Source organism: Protomyctophum bolini, assembly GCF_963924005.1.
Source record: "Protomyctophum bolini genome assembly, chromosome: 8".
Lineage (NCBI taxonomy): Eukaryota > Metazoa > Chordata > Actinopteri > Myctophiformes > Myctophidae > Protomyctophum > Protomyctophum bolini.
Window position 1 is genome coordinate 35,676,117 of NC_137869.1, and position 18,386 is coordinate 35,694,502.

An 18,386-nucleotide genomic window follows, 5' to 3' on the forward strand; every position below is an offset into this window, starting at 1 on the left:
CTGTGGTGTAACAATGAAAGTGATTCCGACTCCTACCCACTGATATTGTTTGTATGCACACAGACCTCCAGTCATAGTACATATTGTGCTGTCATGAATCATCATGGCCAAGCATTGATTCACCTATTCTCAGTCGCAGTGGCACATAATTGCAGAAAAGAGAAAATTGCAGTCAGTGCGCTGCCAGGAATGCAATAATAATTACTAACGTTGCATCAGCACATTTATTTATTTATACATTTTGATTGCCTCTCTCTCTCTCTGCAGTCCAACAACGCCTGTCACGATGGCTCTGCAGGCGTCTGTGGTGCTGCTGTCCCTGCTCCTGCCCCTACCCGGCCCGGGACACGGCTCGCTCTCCTGCCCGGCCGGCTGTCGCTGCTACAGCCTCACCGTGGAGTGTGGCTCCACGAGCCTCCGAGATATCCCCAAGCATGTCCCACCCTCCACACAGGTCAGTGGATATCCCCAAGCATGTCCCACCCTCCACACAGGTCAGTGGATATCCCCAAGCATGTCCCACCCTCCACACAGGTCAGTGGATATCCCCAAGCATGTCCCACCCTCCACACAGGTCAGTGGATATCCCCAAGCATGTCCCACCCTCCACACAGTCAGTGGATATCTCTAAGCATGTCCCACCCTCCACACAGTCAGTGGATATCTCTAAGCATGTCCCACCCTCCACACAGGTCAGTGGATATCTCTAAGCATGTCCCACCCTCCACACAGTCAGTGGATATCTCTAAGCATGTCCCACCCTCCACACAGTCAGTGGATATCTCTAAGCATGTCCCACCCTCCACACAGTCAGTGGATATCTCTAAGCATGTCCCACCCTCCACACAGTCAGTGGATATCTCTAAGCATATCCCACCCTTGGAGTATATATTAAGAGACACGGCACCCGGAGGAAACCCTGAGGCGAAATGGACATAGTGGCCAGATTTGTCATTGCAGCTCGCGCCTGCAGCGCTGGTCCGTTGCTATCATTGCGCATGTTATTGGGTCCATGACATGTGAACGAATGTTTCATACGTGAACGCGCGCAAATGCCGCAATGCTAGTCAACTGTGTCAAGTGTGTTCATGGGTCCAATCCATCCCATAATGCACTCTGTTCCTACCCGAAAGGAGGAGTGAGTCATGCGCTTTTGAGCAACTTAATGCAAGTGGATGGGAGGATAAATCTGCCGTCTCTATTAATATATACTCTCCACACAGTCAGTGGATATCTCTAAGCATGTCCCTCCACACAGTCAGTGGATATCTCTAAGCATGTCCCACCCTCCACACAGTCAGTGGATATCCCCAAGCATGTCCCACCCTCTACTAGCGGCTTCGGATGTTATCAGATGACTTAATCTCCATCATCAGCCCTTATCAACACCATGCAATGCAGCCAGTATGGACATTTCCACATACTGACGTTGTTGTCAGCCAGAGCATGTGAGCGGCGGGGAGCGTGAGCAGCACGGAGCGTGACCGGCGCGAGGAGTGGAGCGGGTGGATTTTAAATTGAGCACTGAGCAGAATTTAAAATGGTTCAGAACGGCTTACTGTCTCTGCTGTGTTTAGAACCTAAACGCTTGGATTTAGTGTGTGCAGAGCACATTTACCAAAAGTATGAAAGTGTGCCGAAAAATTGGAACATTCATCAACGCGTGACTCGTGTGGCGACCGACAGTGCTAGCAACATGATCAAGGCAGTGAACATCCTCCCTGACGTTTTGAAGGAGAAGTGGAGAAAGATGATGATGATGATGATGGTGGTGGAGGAAGAGGAGGAAATTGCGGAGGAGGAGGAAATTGTGGAGGAGGAGGAACCTGCGCTCTCGCAAAACCAAGTGGACGCGGTTACTAAAAATGTAGTCCAGGGGGGGGGGATCAACACGAGCGGGACAAAAGCCATCGAGAGCGAAGAGCGGATTTCTCGGCCGCTCACATGCTCTGTTGTCAGCCATTGTCTGACATGTCTGTTGGTCGCGTTGTCCGACTATTACTAACCCTGAATCTAACCCTAACTTCAGTCTTAACAGGCTATGTGGAAAAGTCCATTTTGCCTGCAACATCGTTTTTTTCCTGTTTAGATTGATTGATTCGACCATTTCTGTCATCTCATCTTTCTCCTTACTCTTTCCAGACCATCTTCCTCCAGGACAATGTTATTGGTCAGATCCGTAGACAGGACCTCTCTCAGCTAGGGAGACTGCACTATCTCTACTTGCAGGTACTGTACCATGCTCATGCTGCGCACGCACGCACACCCCTTGCCTTTAACATACTGATAGCCTCTATGCATGTCTCATGAGTTTTAGGATTATGGAACTTAATCTGCATGTACTTAAAAGATTTGGTAGACTTTCCTCAAAGTAGGATGAAAATAGAACAAAAGCAACAAGGTTTGCACACAACAGCAACGACTTACTGCCCTATGAAACAAAGCAAATGCAATTAATTCAACAAATGTCGGTAGTAGCAGCTGATTAATTTGGGAGAAGATAACAAAAATACTTTAAGGATTAGAATAAACAATGGGTCGGAATAAATCACTGTGACTGATTTAAAGGCCAACAGAGATTTAGTTAACTCTATGATTACTCTATAAAAACTCCTTTACAGCTAGTGTATAAGTTGCTTCACAACACAGTAAAAAAAAATACAAATTAAATTAAAAAACATTTACAAACCAAATGTATGCCAGCACTCGACCAGGCTGACAACCTACTGTATCGTTCCTGAAAATCCAGAGTTCTGAAGTGGTTACTGTATGTCTTGTAGTAATTATCTAAATCTACAAAGTAAGTAGTTTTCAAATAATTGTAGTGTAGTAAAAGTACAATATTTGCCTCTGAGATGTAGTGGAGTAGAAGTAAAAGTATTGAAAATTGGATGTACACAAGTAAAGTAAAAATGCCTCAAAATTGTACTTGGGCGCCATTCCCGTAAATCACCGTGATTTGGAGTAGACTGGCCCCCCGCCATGAACTTAGAATTACGGGAATTGATCTTTTATACAGTGCGCCATCTTGAACTGCACGCGCACCCATTCTATCTGTTGCTTTCAATCGCCTTTATCTACAATTCCTTGTCCCAGATGGCGAGGTTTGTCCACGGCAGAATGCCGACGCTTCTCATCGCCCAGCGAGAGATCAACATCCGGTCGAGACAACACACACACACACACACACACACACACACACTGGCAATATACAATATAAACAATTATTTAATTAATTGTGGCGGGTCAAGGGTTAAGTACACTACTTGAGTAAATGTACTTAGTTACTTTACACCACTGCTTTTATGATAGAGTGCAATGACACTACAGCAATAGCTTTGTCCTTTGAGACCACCAGTAACATGTTTGCAGAGGGAAGCTTATTACAGCCCCATATCAACTAGAGCTGTGGTGACCTTCTGCATATTTTAGAATGTAGACAGCCCATGCTTTGAAGGTAATTTTGCTGAATACAAATCAGTTATTGCACCATTGCAGAAATGTAACATTCTACCTGTACAGTACTGGGCTTGCACAACATGCACCCCTGTAACCTATTTTCATAATGAACACTTAACTCACTGAAACAAGTCTTTGATGATACTTAACTACATCAGCGCGTGCACACACACACACACACACACACACACACACACACACACACACGTCTGTACCATGTAATATGTGTAGTAAGTTAAGTATAGCATACTACAAATATAGTAAATTATTCTATGTGGCTGTGCTTGCGTATATAAATAATGTATGTACTGTATGTCTCTCTGTCCGGTCGATGCGACAGGAACGGTGAGATGCAGACTAGAGACTGACACGGGAGTGGATTTCCACTCCTGTCCTGTCCCACTCCCACAGAAAAAATCCTGTCCTGTCCCAATCCTGGACCAATGTAAAAATAAAAATCCTGTCCTGTCCCACTCCTGTAGAATGACTCCTGATCCCATCCCGCTCCCACTCGAGATGACTCCCACTCCCATCCCGCTCCTGTTTTTTTTTTTTTTTTTTTAAATACCGCATTGTGCCGATTATAGATTATATACCGCATTGTGCCGATTATATGACTCCCACTCCCATCCCGCTCCTGTTTTTTTTTTTTTTTTTTTAAATACCGCATTGTGCCGATTATATAATAAGATGACCCCCATTTTTAAAGACTAATTAGTGAAAAAAGTACATTGAAATTCAATGTACTCAATATACCATACCTTGCTAAAGTTGCTATGGTGGAATGTATGTCAGTTAAAAAACAAAACATTGGTCAGTCACACCACGCCTATGGTAACAGTACCTTAGTTGAATAAACCCAAACATGGTATTTAATGTTTTATTTTATTAAGACATTGTTTCCTTCTCTCAGTCCCTGTCGCAGGGTAAACAAAACGTCATATAGCACATGGCTAATTGTACCGTGCCAGGGAGGAGGAGGAGGCGGAGCGGCTGTAACTTTCTCCAGGCCAATAATGGATTTAATCATTCCAAAAAGGTCTCTCCATTCATTGCTACGGTCGACATGCTCGTCTCACTGTCACTCGCTTTTAGTTTTGACTAACGCAAGCGCAAAGCAAAGCTACTGCTGCGCTGTGCAGAAGAGCCATTAAAGTTGAAGTGAATGCGCAAGATTTGCGACATTGAGGGGGCAGAAAACTGAGCGCTCGAGCACTGTTCATGCAGCCTGGAGTTCAGAGGAGTGGGACTAGCTGGAGTTTGATAGTTGAGATTGTAGAGCTTGTAGATCTGTCTGTTTTTGCAGCTCCGGTGTCAGGGTAACAATAAGAAATTATAGGCAGAGATGAAGTGAAGTTGAACAGCCAAGCAGCAGCAAGCTACGCTACGCTAAGCTAAGCTAACATCACCACCACCATGGCTGGTGTTGTGTTAGCTTAGCAGCTAAGCCTTAGCTTCTTGCAATGCCATAGCGTTCTCACTGCGGTCTCACGGTTATGTGGGCTGCTGCTTGGAGAGGAGAGGGGTTTCTACAGGCGGCTCAGCGGCTGCTATGACCAAATTGATTGTGTGCAACATGACAACTGTTTTAAAGTATTGTACAGTGACAACTATTGAAACTTCATTGTAAACAAACACTGCGGTCCACCCAGCTCCACCCCCCTGCCCCCATTCACTCATTTGAAACCTGACACCTGGTGTGTGTGTGTGTGTGTGTGTGTGTGTGCTGGGCTCCTGGCCGCTCTGCAGGCTACAGCAGGCAGCCAGCAGTGAGCCTGAGCACCGCGGCGAGCTTTGCGAGCGTTGTTTCCTTCCTGAAAATGATCATTATGATTCTAGATAGATGTCATTCCCGTTCCTGCACGCTCCCGTTGATTTTCATTCCCGTCCCGTCCCGATCACGGGATTAATAAAAAAAATAATCCCATCCCACGGGATTCCCGCGGGAATCACGTGACCCACGGGAATCCCGACAAAATGTCACTCTCTAATGCAGACGACGTCTGCTTAATCCATTCACATCCACATTTTGTCTGTTTGTTTTTATGCCAAGACGTTTTTGTGTGTGCCTGTACTGCGTGTACAGAATGTTTTCTTTGTGTGCCTGCAAGTTTATAATAGTTTGGGATTTTTCATTAGAGTTTAGTTTTAGTTAGCTTCGATTTTTCTTTTTTTTCCTAATTCAGATTGAGTGGGGTGTTCTTTTGAGTTATTTGCCAGGTGCAGGATTCAAAAAGGTCAGAGTAAGTGGGCCTATACTGTGTAATACAAACTCAACTAAAGATACCATTTTAAAAATATATATTCAGTTACTGTTGGTGACGAGAAAAACTAAACAAAGGGCATTATGTATATATAATTTCAGTTTGTTTTAGTTAGTTACAGTAAATAAATACTGTAGTTCAGTTTACCAAAATGTTTTTTTTTGTTTCCGTTATTTCATTAGTTTTCATAACCTTTCTTTGATTTTGTTTAAATGTATTTTCCCTTCAAGCACATTTTGTCAAACATAAAGCTTCTACTCCATGTGCTCCTTTCCTCTCCTCTCCTCTCCTCTCCTCTCCTCTCCACCATATCATTCTCTTTCATGTGCCTCTCCTCTCCTCTCCAAATCAACACCATATAATTCTTCTCTCTCTCTCTCTCTCTCTCTCTCTCTCTCTCTCTCTCTCTCTCTCTCTCTCTCTCTCTCTCTCTCTCTCCTCTACAGATCAACACCATATAATTATTCTCTCTCTCTCCTCTCCAGAACAACACCATATAATTCTTCTCTCTCTCTCCTCTCCAGAACAACACCATATAATTCTTCTCTCTCTCTCCTCTCCAGAACAACACCATATAATTCTTCTCTCTCTCTCTCTCCTCTCCAGAACAACACCATATAATTCTTCTCTCTCTCTCTCTCCTCTCCAGAACAACACCATATAATTCTTCTCTCTCTCTCCTCTCCAGAACAACACCATATCAGCAGTGGAACCCGGTTCTTTCAGGAAGCAGGGTCAGCTGCTGGAGCTGGCGCTCAACGGGAACCGGATACACCTGGTGACAGCCGACATGTTCCACGGACTGGAACATCTGCGCATCCTCTACCTGGCCGGGAATGACATCACACGTCTGCAGGATTACACCTTCCGGGGCTTACAGGTGAGGCAGAGTATAGTAGCATAGGGCCCCCGCCTCACACATGCATCAATTTAAATTATGCCTCATACAAAGTTGATAATAACTAGTATGCATATTAAATGTTATCCATAAATGTATGCGTAACACATTTTAGAGACACGGCCAAAGCATTTTCGGGGGTCCCCAGCCAAAAACGTTGAGAACCCCTGGTTTAGAGCACTAAACGTGACGTCATGTGGCAGCCAAGTCTATGGACTTTTAATGTTAGTTTAATGTTTACAGCACCTTAAACAAACACTACCGGGTGCCCCTCACTTCACACAAGTGTGATTGTTTCAGTTCCTGTTTGAGTCCATGACAAGCTCCATCATACATTATCTCAATGATCCCAACAAGCACATTATTCCTGCTCCTCCATACATTATGACAATGACCCCAACTAGCACATTATTCCTGCTCCTCCATACATTATCACAATGACCCCAACATACAGTACTGTATTCCTGCTCCTCCATACATTATCACAATGACTCCAACTAGCACATGAATACTGTCTTATTCCTGCTCCTCCATACATTATCACAATGACTCCAACTAGCACATGAATACTGTCTCCTCCATACATTATCACAATGACCCCAACTAGCACATGAATACTGTCTTCCTGCTCCTCCATACATTATCACAATGACCCCAACTAGCACATGAATATCGTCTTCCTGCTCCTCCATCCATTATCACAATGACTCCAACTAGCACATGAATACTGTCTCCTCCACAGCGTCTCCAGGAGCTTCACCTGCAGCACAACAGCATAGAGATGCTGGCCGACCAGGCCCTCGTGGGCCTGACCTCTCTGGCCCTGCTGGACCTCAGCAGGAACAACCTGCACACCATCGGCCCCGCCTCTCTGCGGCCGCTGGTCAGCCTGCAGGTTCTGCGCATCACAGGTGAGACCAATTAAGGCACTTATTCGGGGGAAAATACATGTCGTTTAAGTTTTCGAGGGGCGCCAGCCCCTCCTATGTCCAGCTTTGTGTGTCTGTGTATACCACGGAAGTGATTTGATTGGTTGAGCACGGAATGTGATGCATGTATTGTAGCGATCAGCTATCTCACGCACGCACACCCACCCACTCACACCACCGCAATTATTCATGTCCACGTACAACCCTGACCCAGTACACACACAGACGAACGTCAGCGCAACGACACGCCCCCGACGCTTGTACGTTCCCTTCCGCTCTATGAATGGAACAGTGGCCAAGATGGCGCGACCTGTCACAGAGAAGAGACTGGAGTGGAGACTATCCCTACCTATCCCTGGCTATGGTTTACAGGTTCATGTGGTTCCTGCTATATTTATCCTTGTTAAACCATTGTAAAATAAGCAGTTGTCCCAAAGTGGTCCAACTGTGTTAGGCATTTGCCTAACTGGCACGCCAAACCGTTACAGTATGATGTATGCTGATAAGAGTGCCTCTCACTTCACACGAATGTGATTTTTGATCTGAGATCTCGCTGTTTGACACAGAAATTGGGATATGTGCCTTGCAGGGTTGCAGGGCCTCCACCACCAGTGTGTAAATGTGCGTGAATAAGGGAAAGTAATGCATATGGTAGAGGGCTTTGGATGAAAGGCGCTATACAAATGCAGACCATTGACATAATATAATAACATCATTTAAAGTGCTTGGTGCTGATACAGTACATTCGTTTTGAAGTGCTGTGTTGCTTTGTTAAGTGCTTGTCGGATAATGCTTGCTCTACTGATGAAAGTGCTCGAGTGTCAGAGTTCGAGTATGAAACCGCCTCTACAGTTAGTACAGTATACTGTTCCTCAGGCGAGATATCCTATCCTTCTGGGGGAGAGCTAGCAGGGCTGAGAGGAGTCTGTGATAGTCCTCCTCATCTCCTGTCTGATACGTACTGTAGTAGGCCTACAGTATATATGGAGGAGACAGAGGGGAAGGTCACAGCGAATGATATTAGACACTGTACAGGGCTGTATTTTGCGTGTCTTAAGTACCAGGTCTTATTACTTAAGACCTGGAGGCGTGATCAATGCCATTTGGCTATTCTGAGTGGCCAAAGAGCATTGACCACGCCTCCAGGTCTTAAGTTAAGTAATAAGACCTGGTACTTAAGACACGCAAAATACAGCCCTGTGTGTGTGGACACCTATTACCAACTTGTCCCCTCTGATGGGCGGTTAGGTATACAGTAGGTTGCCATACAGTACAACACTATGGAAAAATTACTCAAATGTTTTACTTGAGTAAAAGTATTAATACTGCAGTGTACTGTAGGCTACTGTAGATGGGAAGTAAAAGTCCCATATTCAACCAAAGTACCAAATGATTGCCATCAAAATGTACTAAAAGCACCAAAAGTAGAAAGTACTCACTATGCAGAATGTGCCATTTCAAGTTTTCAAATGTTTTCAAATATTTAGAAAATCAATCTACAAGCTCACAATGAGTCGCACCGCGACGCATTTGTGAGCTTGGTCACCTTTATCACCTAAAAACTGGAGCATGCGTGGGCCTTCAGGGGTTTAGTTAATAGAAACTGTTCCAGTAAAGTCACATGCACATTGGAAGTTCTGTTGTGTTCTACTCCCGTCCCGTCCCGTCTCCAGACAACCCGTGGCGATGCGACTGCGCTCTCCACTGGCTGAGGAGCTGGATCGACGAGGAGGGCCAGCGGCTGCTCAGCTCCGCGGAGCGTCGTCTGGTCTGCACGGAGCCCCCTCGTCTCTCCCACCTCAGCCTCGTGGAGGTGCCTCTCAACAGCCTGGTGTGCATCCCGCCAGTGGTGCAGCTGGAGCCCAGGAGGCTGGCCGTGCGCCTCGGAGAGAGCCTGCGGGTGTCCTGCCATGCCTCTGGATATCCCCGACCACAGGTGTGTGTGTGTGTGTGTCTGTGTGTCTGTGTGTGTGTGTGGTGAGAAATATGGTAACGGGCAGTGTAAAACCGGCCATTTCTTTCCGGCACCCCAGAGCTCCTATTTTGAAGGAATCCCAGGAATGATTGTGTTATACTCTAAGGTTTCACCTGACAAAAAACGTTGCTTTACACTGCAGGTGACCTGGAGGAAGGCTTCCCAGGGTAAAGTGGCACTCTCTCCCAGAAGCCTGGTGCAGGAGATGGGGGCCGGAGGAGCTGCGGGGGGGGCCGCCGCCGCCGGGGGGGCGGAGCAGCACTCGGAGGAAGGAGGCAGAGTCCGCCTGCAGAAGGCGGACGCCGCCGGGGAACGCTTCGACCCGGACACGGGCAGCGGCATGCTGTTCCTCAGCAACGTGACCGTGGCCCACGCGGGCTTCTACGAGTGCGAGGCCTGGAACGCGGGCGGCGTGGCCAGGGTGACCTTCCAGCTGGCCATCAACTCCTCCTCGTCCTCCTCTTCCTCCTCCATCTGGGCCTCGTGGTCTCAGGTGACCCCATTCAAGTTCTCAGTCGCCACTCATTTCATGTCATTTGGATTCCACAGCAGTCTTCCATGGAATCATGCTGTGCGCCGAAAACAGCCCATCTGTAAGCTCACAACGTGCCAAAGACGCGTCGTGAGCTTATAGATTACCTGTTTTCGGTTATTAGTTATATTTAAGAATGAAAGAGTAATTGAAGTGTTCAGTTCAAACTAGCAATAGCATAGATTTGTTTTATGATAATTTGAAGTGGTCAAACTAGCTATAGAATGAATGTTCAGAAGCATACAGAAGTTACAAAAACCCTATAAATGATCTTGGATATTTCATAAAAGGAAAACCTCCAATCTGCAATTTCTTCAGCTGGAATGTGGAGCTTAGGTTTAGAAAGATTCTACATCATTATTGTGCTAATTTAATTTGTTGAGGAAACTCTCAAGTTTAACAAATCACAGATTGGGACTTGGTGGGCCAACACCTTTTCAGTCATGATAATTTATTTGGCTTTAAACCATGCAGGTGTCCTCTGCCTACTCCCCCTCGTGGCCGCGGCTGAGGAACCACCACCGTCCCGCCGTGGGCTCGGACGTCAGCCGTGAGCCGCTGTACGCCATGGGAAGCATGGCCTTCAGCGCTCTGGGGCCGGCCACCCAGACGGCCATAGCCATAGGCATCTCACTGCTGGCTCTCACTGCACTGCTGTTGGTCGCCATGATCTACAGCCGCCACCAGCAGAGAGAGAAGGAGGCCGACGGCGCAGAGAAGGTGCGTTTGTCCCGTTTGTATTATGGTTTGGGTGCATGTGTTTGGTTAGACTACAGTCATGATTCCGACACCCTACGCAAAACCCTAACCACACACCACACCACGGGTGATTTTTAACTCGCCACAGGTTAGTTTTAACTCGCCGTGCATGTCAGGAGCCACAGGTGATTTTTAACCCGCAGTACCAACATTTGCACCCCTTATGGTTCATGGAGGGTTAAAAATGTAGGCAACAAGAAAACAACGTTTTAGTATTAGATGTTTTGGTAATATGTTACTTAGTCTTGATCTGGTTTAAATTAATTCTATTTATTAACCATTAATATTAACTTCCAGGTGATAAGCCCACCTTAAAATGATGTGAAAAGGAGAAAAGAAAAAGAAAGAATGAAAAGTAAATGGATAAAAGAAAATTCCATCACATCATTTATCAGCATCAATTCATTAAAAACAGGTGGCATTTAGATTGACCAAAGTTGATATGTCGTTCAATCGTTTATATGTGGACACGCCCACCAGTTAATTAAGTATGCCTGGTATGCCTGGTGGGTGGTGATGGGTGGTGATCCACCTGAACTGAAGCCACAACCACAGCTGTGTTTGAATGATAAAGGGGGAGGGGATAATATTGTTATGTCACTATACCACTTTTTTTTCATTGGCACGTTTGACTGTCAAGGTTACAGCCTCCAGGAAGAAACCCGAAATACAAAGGGAAGACATCATTGCATATAACAACCACACCAAGGGGTCTAATGAAGTACTGTCACCTCATAAACATATCAAAAACTGACCTACGTTTTCAAATATTTATTCAAAAATGACAAAAAAAGTATGTTGCTACATAACTACCCCAAAAGGGGTTCCGTCCTGAAAGGTATAGTTACAAAAAGGGGTTCCCGTCCTTAGTAACACAGTTCCACCACTGCCCTAAGCCTAACCCCAAAGTGTTTTTGTCATGCTATGTCTCAACATGCAGGAGGAGAGCATCCTGTACGTCAACGACTACTCGGACGGCCCGACCACGTTTGCCCAGCTGGAGGAGTACAGGGACGAGCGCGGCCACGAGATGTACGTCCTCAACCGGGCCAAGCCCGTCTTACCGCCCGCGCCGCCCACCACGGCCGTCGCCACCACTAACCTGGGTTACCCCGTCGCCCCGTCCGAGACCCTGTCCTCCTCCAGCCCCGCCCTCTCCTCCTCGGGGCCCGGCCAGACCATGAGTCCCGTCCTCCTGGCCCCCCCCGCCGCCAAGCAGCAGCAGCAGCAAGAGCCGGACATACGGACCATGCGGAGAATGGCGGGGGAGGGAGGGGAGGCGGAGCCCGTGATCACGTCGGAAGCCGAGGGGATGTTTCTCAACCACGCGGGTCTGTTCATGGACTCGCAGATCGCCTACGAGATCCACTGCTGAAGGGAAGGGAAAACGATCCCGACGGAACGAGGTTCTGGCTTGGTGCTGCACTGTATAGCAGGCTCTGTACTCCAGGTCAGTAAAGTCTATAAACATAATCTTAAAACGGAAAGAGATTGGGGAATTCACTCCTGGGGAACTGCTGATAAACGACAGACAGTTACGCTCAATCCTCAAGGAAAACAACTGGAGGTGTTTAAGGAGAGAACCCGATGTTGCCGTTGGTGGATCACAAATGCCAATGTTGCCTGATGTTACAACACAACCACACTTGTGATTTGGTAAAACAAGAGTCATCCCTACTTAATGGAGGCAGAGGTGGTGAACATACTGTGGCCATGATATGAGCCCGTACGCTCCAATACAAGTCAAAGGAATTTGGGTTCATACTGAAGATGGATACACTCAATGTAAGCTGATGGCAACCAGGAAAAATATGTATTCCCATATGGCTGCATAAACCCATGACTGTACTGCAGTGTTGACCGTGTTAACAGTATCTTACTTCAATGGGAACTTCACTTGAACCCCTATAGATGTGGCAAGGACATGAAAATCTGCCGTAATAACAATTCCCAAAGGGTTCTGTACAGTATGTTGAGACCTTGCACCGTTAGATCTGCAGCAACCTACGTAGAGCTCATCGACATGTTTACATTGGCATGCGTCAATTTCCTAGCACAAGCTGGTGGTGGAACTTATCTGGAAGTGTCATGTTCCATTTTGACACAATCTTCTCACAATAGGATTACATTAAGTGTCGACAAAGTTGTCGACACAGCTTAGAGCTAGTATCTGTTGGGCCGCAAAACTTTAAACTCATGTCAAACCTCGCAAGATGTGTGCTGGGTTGCTTTGAGTGAAGAGGAAAAAACTGTTCTGCTATTAAGAAGAGGCAAAGCAGTTTGGAGTCCTGTCAGGGTGAAAGTGATTGTTGTCGATGACTGAACACATTTCAATTCAAGGGCCGCTCTACTCAGACAGTTTTATATAGTTTCAGGCGTGTGCTGGGTGCAGATTCCAAATGAACATTATAGAAAATGAATAAAATCCGCACTTCCAGGCGAGTAAGAGTCTTTATTAATAAAGATAGTGCTCCGCAGCAGCAGTCATACCAGACAGACAAACTCATTTCGGCGCGCAGGCCTTCGTCAGTGTCAAGTGTATTTTGACACTGACGAAGGCCTGCACGCCAAAACACGTTTGTTAATAAAGACTCTTACTCGACTGGAAGTGCGGATTTTATTCATTTTCTATATGAACACATTTCAAGACATCACCCTTCATCACTTTCTGTGCAGACATGTAGAATCCTAAAGGCTTTGAGGTGGACAATTACGAAGCAGTGTGTTCAAAAACATTGGTCAAAACAGGGAAAATGTCACCAGGAAGAGAGGTTTTCAAAAAAATTATTCTAGTGTAGGTGAGTTGGAGAAAGGTTGGTTAAGGTTAATCCAAGACAGCTGCTGTCTCTGCTGGGACGAGAAACTGTGGCTACGATGAAGTGAGTTGACCTCAATATCTTGATATTTTCTTCAGAAAGCAAGCACATGTCAAAATGTGTTGAAAAGACTAGTTTTAATGGTTCAGTTGCCCTGAAGATTTCCTCATTGGCATTGTATTGATTAATGTATACTATTACTTACAGTTAGTGGATTGTGGACTGTTCAGTTTTAACGAGGGGGAAAGACAAGTCATTTTGATGAAGGAAAAATTACTTAATCAATTTTTGCATTTTTACTAGAAAAGCTTTCTCAAGTAATGTGATTAAAATATTAAAGTATTATTTTAATAAGACAGCTATTCTCTATAAATGTGAAGTTTAAAATTGAAGCTGCAACTCTCAACTGTTCTTCCTGATACTTTGACCCTTTGGCCAAGTATTGTGTTTCTGACTTTATTTTTATTTTTGGAATGTACATTTTATGGTATCTATCACTGATGATGGTGGTCTTGTCAAAGGATCATATACCTGTGTCAAACTCAATACCTGCATTATTATGTTATATGGTTATGTATTTCATACATAAACATAACGTTTATTTAGATTTGATTTCAGGGTTGTTCATTTTTCTGCATACCGTAGTCATTACAACATTCCCAAACTTACTAGAATAATTCAGTCAGTGTTGGTTTAATAATTGTGCCGTTAAAACGTAATGGGCATTCGAGATGTGTATCGTTTATCCAGAGACTGTTTTGGCTAAACTTAAGATGCATTAAACGTAAAGTTGAATGACCTATATCAAGTAAGTTTGAATGAAATGAATGGAATCCTATGGGTTCCTTGAGAATAAAACAAATGACGGTATGCTTTGGAAAATGGCATCAATGACAAAGTACTGTAAATCTTATGATGATGTGATCTTTTAAACTGAAGGCCCCATGAAATGACTTGACAGAATGCCATTTGATTCTGTATAAAAAGTAACTAAGCCTTGCTGAGCCATGAGGGCAGAAGCAGGAGCCTATCTCCTGTTTCTGTAGAGTGAGGCAGAAGTACACCCACTGGACATGACGCTAGTATGTCGCAGGGACTTGCCTCCACCTTCTTTGGTATGACCCGGCCGGGGGATCGAACTCCGACCTCCCAAACTCAGGGCAGAAACTAACCGAAAGGCCACTGAGCTGCATGCATAACAATATGCATAATAAGTGTTCCCTTTAAAAACAGGAAGATAACGAGGACCAGTGGCCGACAGGCCTCACTAAAAACCCAGCGGCGGTGCCTTATGGCTCGCAATGTCAAGCTAAGAGAAGCAAACCAAACCAGAACCAGAACCCAATTGATTGACAAAGATAACACTTATTTTAGGGTTTTTTTCCCTGCTTGTACTCCACTGTTTAAGCCAGAGAAAATAAAAGATTGTCTTTGTATGTTTCCGTTCGCCAACTACGGATAGCAGGGCCCGTGCAGTCAGTCAGTAAAAAGCAGAATTTATAAAAATGGAGCCAGGACATGAACATTTTATAAAGTTATTTAATTGGATGGAACTTTTGTATAACTATAAACCCCCAAGTGCAGGATGAGATCAAAAAAATTGTTGTTGTTGTTGTTTTGTTTTCAAGGAAAAGACAAACTAGGTGATGTTCAGCGCAAGACAGACAGTCTGTGGTAAACAGACTTTCATGGTATGCTGAAAGAATGCAAAGGAAACGCTACAAAAATGTATCGATTTATTTTTTCACAAGACTTCCTAAGGTTACACGCTAAAATCCTCTGTGTTCATTTATCCATTTGTAACTCTGACAGCGTACAAATGTAAATAAATGGATGTGTAAGGACTTTGGGTTTCCATAGGAATTTCAAGCAGTTAAATATGGTGTGACAACCGAGCACGTCCTTACAAGCCCTGCGCCACACCACACCGGTACGAGTAATACGTTTGGATGGGAAAATATTAAAATGTATACAACTGGTCACAAAACACAAATAAAGAATTAGGGCTGTCACGATTGCACATTTAAGTTGACGATTAATTATCACACAAATAATTGTGATTAACGATTTAATTGTGTTTTTGGCATTGAACATTGGAACATTACGAATAGAAGTTACATTTCAGTTTGCCTTTTGGGGTTCGTAATTTAAAAAAAAGTGCACAGGGTGCACTGTGGGTACAGTGTGTCACGCTACTGCAATTTATTTAATATTAAACATATTGTAGGTGTAGGCCTACTGTATGGAAATAGAAGTCATTATAAACGGACAGAGGACACCAAACACTGTGTGAGATGAAACCGGTTTGAACTGAAGGGAACATTGCTTGCTTTGGTCACGAGGGGAGAAGAAACTCCTTTTTGTGTGAACATTAGTTTGAATTTTCTATTGACTTCATTGTGTGCCAAACTCTTTGTTGATGAAATGCGCTTCATAACGAGTTTCTTTTTTTCTTTTTCTTTTATTGTAAAACAGTTCTGAACGAAAATGTAACCAATTCATTTTTGTATAGTCCTGGACTACATACATCCTGTGACAGATCCCTACACTGTTTTTGACCTACACACTTTCTACAGCGTCGACATGATTCATAAAGGGGGAAGTCGATTGTAATATCCAACTACTATAATGACCCAATTATTCTATAGGGTCTTATTCTTGTTTCTTCCCGTTCCAAGTCAGCCAGCAAGCCACTATATTTCTCCAAAGATTTCACACACAGAACTTGAATGGAGAGATAAGCAACTATTACTGCCGAGTTTTCAATGGAATAAACCCCCTGTGGTACAACAACAGCAGTCTGCTACAGGGCTTTAATGATGCTGTCGCAGAAGTAACATGCTCTTATGTTCAGCATAACTGCTGCCGGGAGGTTCAGTTCAGACAAACAACGAGCTTACAGAGCCTTGTTCACCATAGTCATTCTCCGTGAAAGGAATGATTAAACATTGTATCATGGCAGTTCTACCAAGGCTGGGCATCCACGGGGAGCTTATTAAAGTAGTGTCCACAGTGCAGCAGGTAGTCTCAACTCTCAACAGCTCCAAGAGCTCAGTGTTATCATAGGGCAGCCTTTAATAGTTGCAAACTTGCATAGCAACAGTAGCCAATTAGCCATGCCCAGCATAAGCACTAAATCATCCGTTCAATACTGCTGCTTGCTAAAAAATGAAAAGTTAAATCAATAAATAAAGTTTGAACAGTGAACCCAATTTGTGCTGTACCAGCCAAGTCCGGATGCATCCCAAAAGATATGAAACAGAACGCACAATCATTCCAGTCAAGTTCTGAGGTGTTCAGAGCCATCTTTGTCCTCCTAGCTCACACCATCACATTGGAGACATTCATTTACCAATCTAGATGTGTGGACATGCATGTGATGCAAGGGCATTGGCTATCAGTCCTGTCATTTACTAAATGATGGTTCTTTGGGAACATCATTAGAATTAGACACGTTTTGACGTGTCTGATTCTAATTGTCTTGTACAGAATCAGAAGTGTGGGATTAGCTGGCTTAGTCAATGAATGTGCTCCTTCACCCTTTATAGAATCTCAAGCCATTGATTGTTAACCAGTCACAACCGTCTGTTTATTTGTATCTATTTTTATTTTTATTATTTTGTTTGTTTATTTTCGTTTGGGGAATTTACTTAAAGAAAATGCCATATAAATTTTACTGGTGACATACTTAAATTGTGAACAGTAGTCTATCACTGGGTATAGCCAAATATCACTTGTTAATTTGGGGTAAATTGCCTTACAAACATTGTAGTTCATGATTGTAACTACAACCATTACAACCATTATTTAAACATGTAAATGCTTCCCCCCCCTCCCTCCAACATAAATTGATTGCCGAGGTTTGTCAGTAAGTGTAATGATTTTAAAAAGTGTAATCAGATTACTGTAATTTTACCTATGTGTAATCCGTTATCCTAAAGCCCTGTTTTTCTGTGCTAATAGTAACATCTCATGTTACATCAGTCAGTCAGTATCAGAGGAAACTATAAAGACATTTACTTCAATGCCTCGTGAACCAATTTAGGTGTTGAATTTTAATATTTGTAATTAGCATCTTGTTTGTATATTGTGCTTTATTTATTTGCGTATTTATTTATGTATTTAAAATATTTATTTATTTATTTATTTATGAATGACCATGTTTTGTATCAGTTACCATTGTTCAAACATTCATCTTCCAATCATTTTGTCTATTGCATTTATTTATTCGGTGGGATTTATACTGTTGAGTGTGTACTCTTCTCTATTTCCAAATAAAGACTGTTGTTCCAACTGTGGATAGTGCCATTCCTGAACATCAGAATCAGTTGGATGTTCATCTGCTGTATCAAAGATATACCGCTGTGTGCATTTCACCAAAGTTTTGATGATTATCATAATTTATAGAAACCTTTACATACACGATACAACTCATAGACATATTTCCCCTGCTTGTTTAATTTTCGCATTCTGTGTTTCTTCAAAACCTATGATGCATTTTGTGAGCAAACAGTATGATGCCAACTTTTTGTGTTCTTTGCTAGATATGGCGCCATATTCTAACTGCCATTTATATGTTCAGATTCTCAAGATTGCCATTTGCCATTATTTATACAGGATAGGTTGACTGTGCATACATGCTCTTTCATTGCAACGCCTTGTCCCTTAAGGCTTGCTGTGAGGCAACACTTTCCTTGCACACAAAAGACATGCATCTGATGCAGGTTATATTATATAGTCTGCATCAGATGCAT

The 18,386-nt window shown here is 43.9% G+C and overlaps 1 protein-coding gene across 1 annotated transcript; it reads left to right on the plus strand.

Moving 5' to 3' along the window:
• Positions 1-286: 286 nt before the first annotated feature.
• On the plus strand, positions 287-12,191 carry LOC308320215 (leucine-rich repeat-containing protein 24-like; the record flags this gene model as incomplete). Its single annotated transcript, XM_080770533.1, has 8 exons — positions 287-454; positions 2,143-2,229; positions 6,412-6,603; positions 7,364-7,532; positions 9,224-9,486; positions 9,668-10,018; positions 10,532-10,777; positions 11,757-12,191. The coding sequence occupies 8 exons, from the start codon at positions 287-289 to the stop codon at positions 12,189-12,191; spliced, it is 1,911 nt and encodes a 636-aa protein (XP_080626659.1).
• Positions 12,192-18,386: the final 6,195 nt, after the last annotated feature.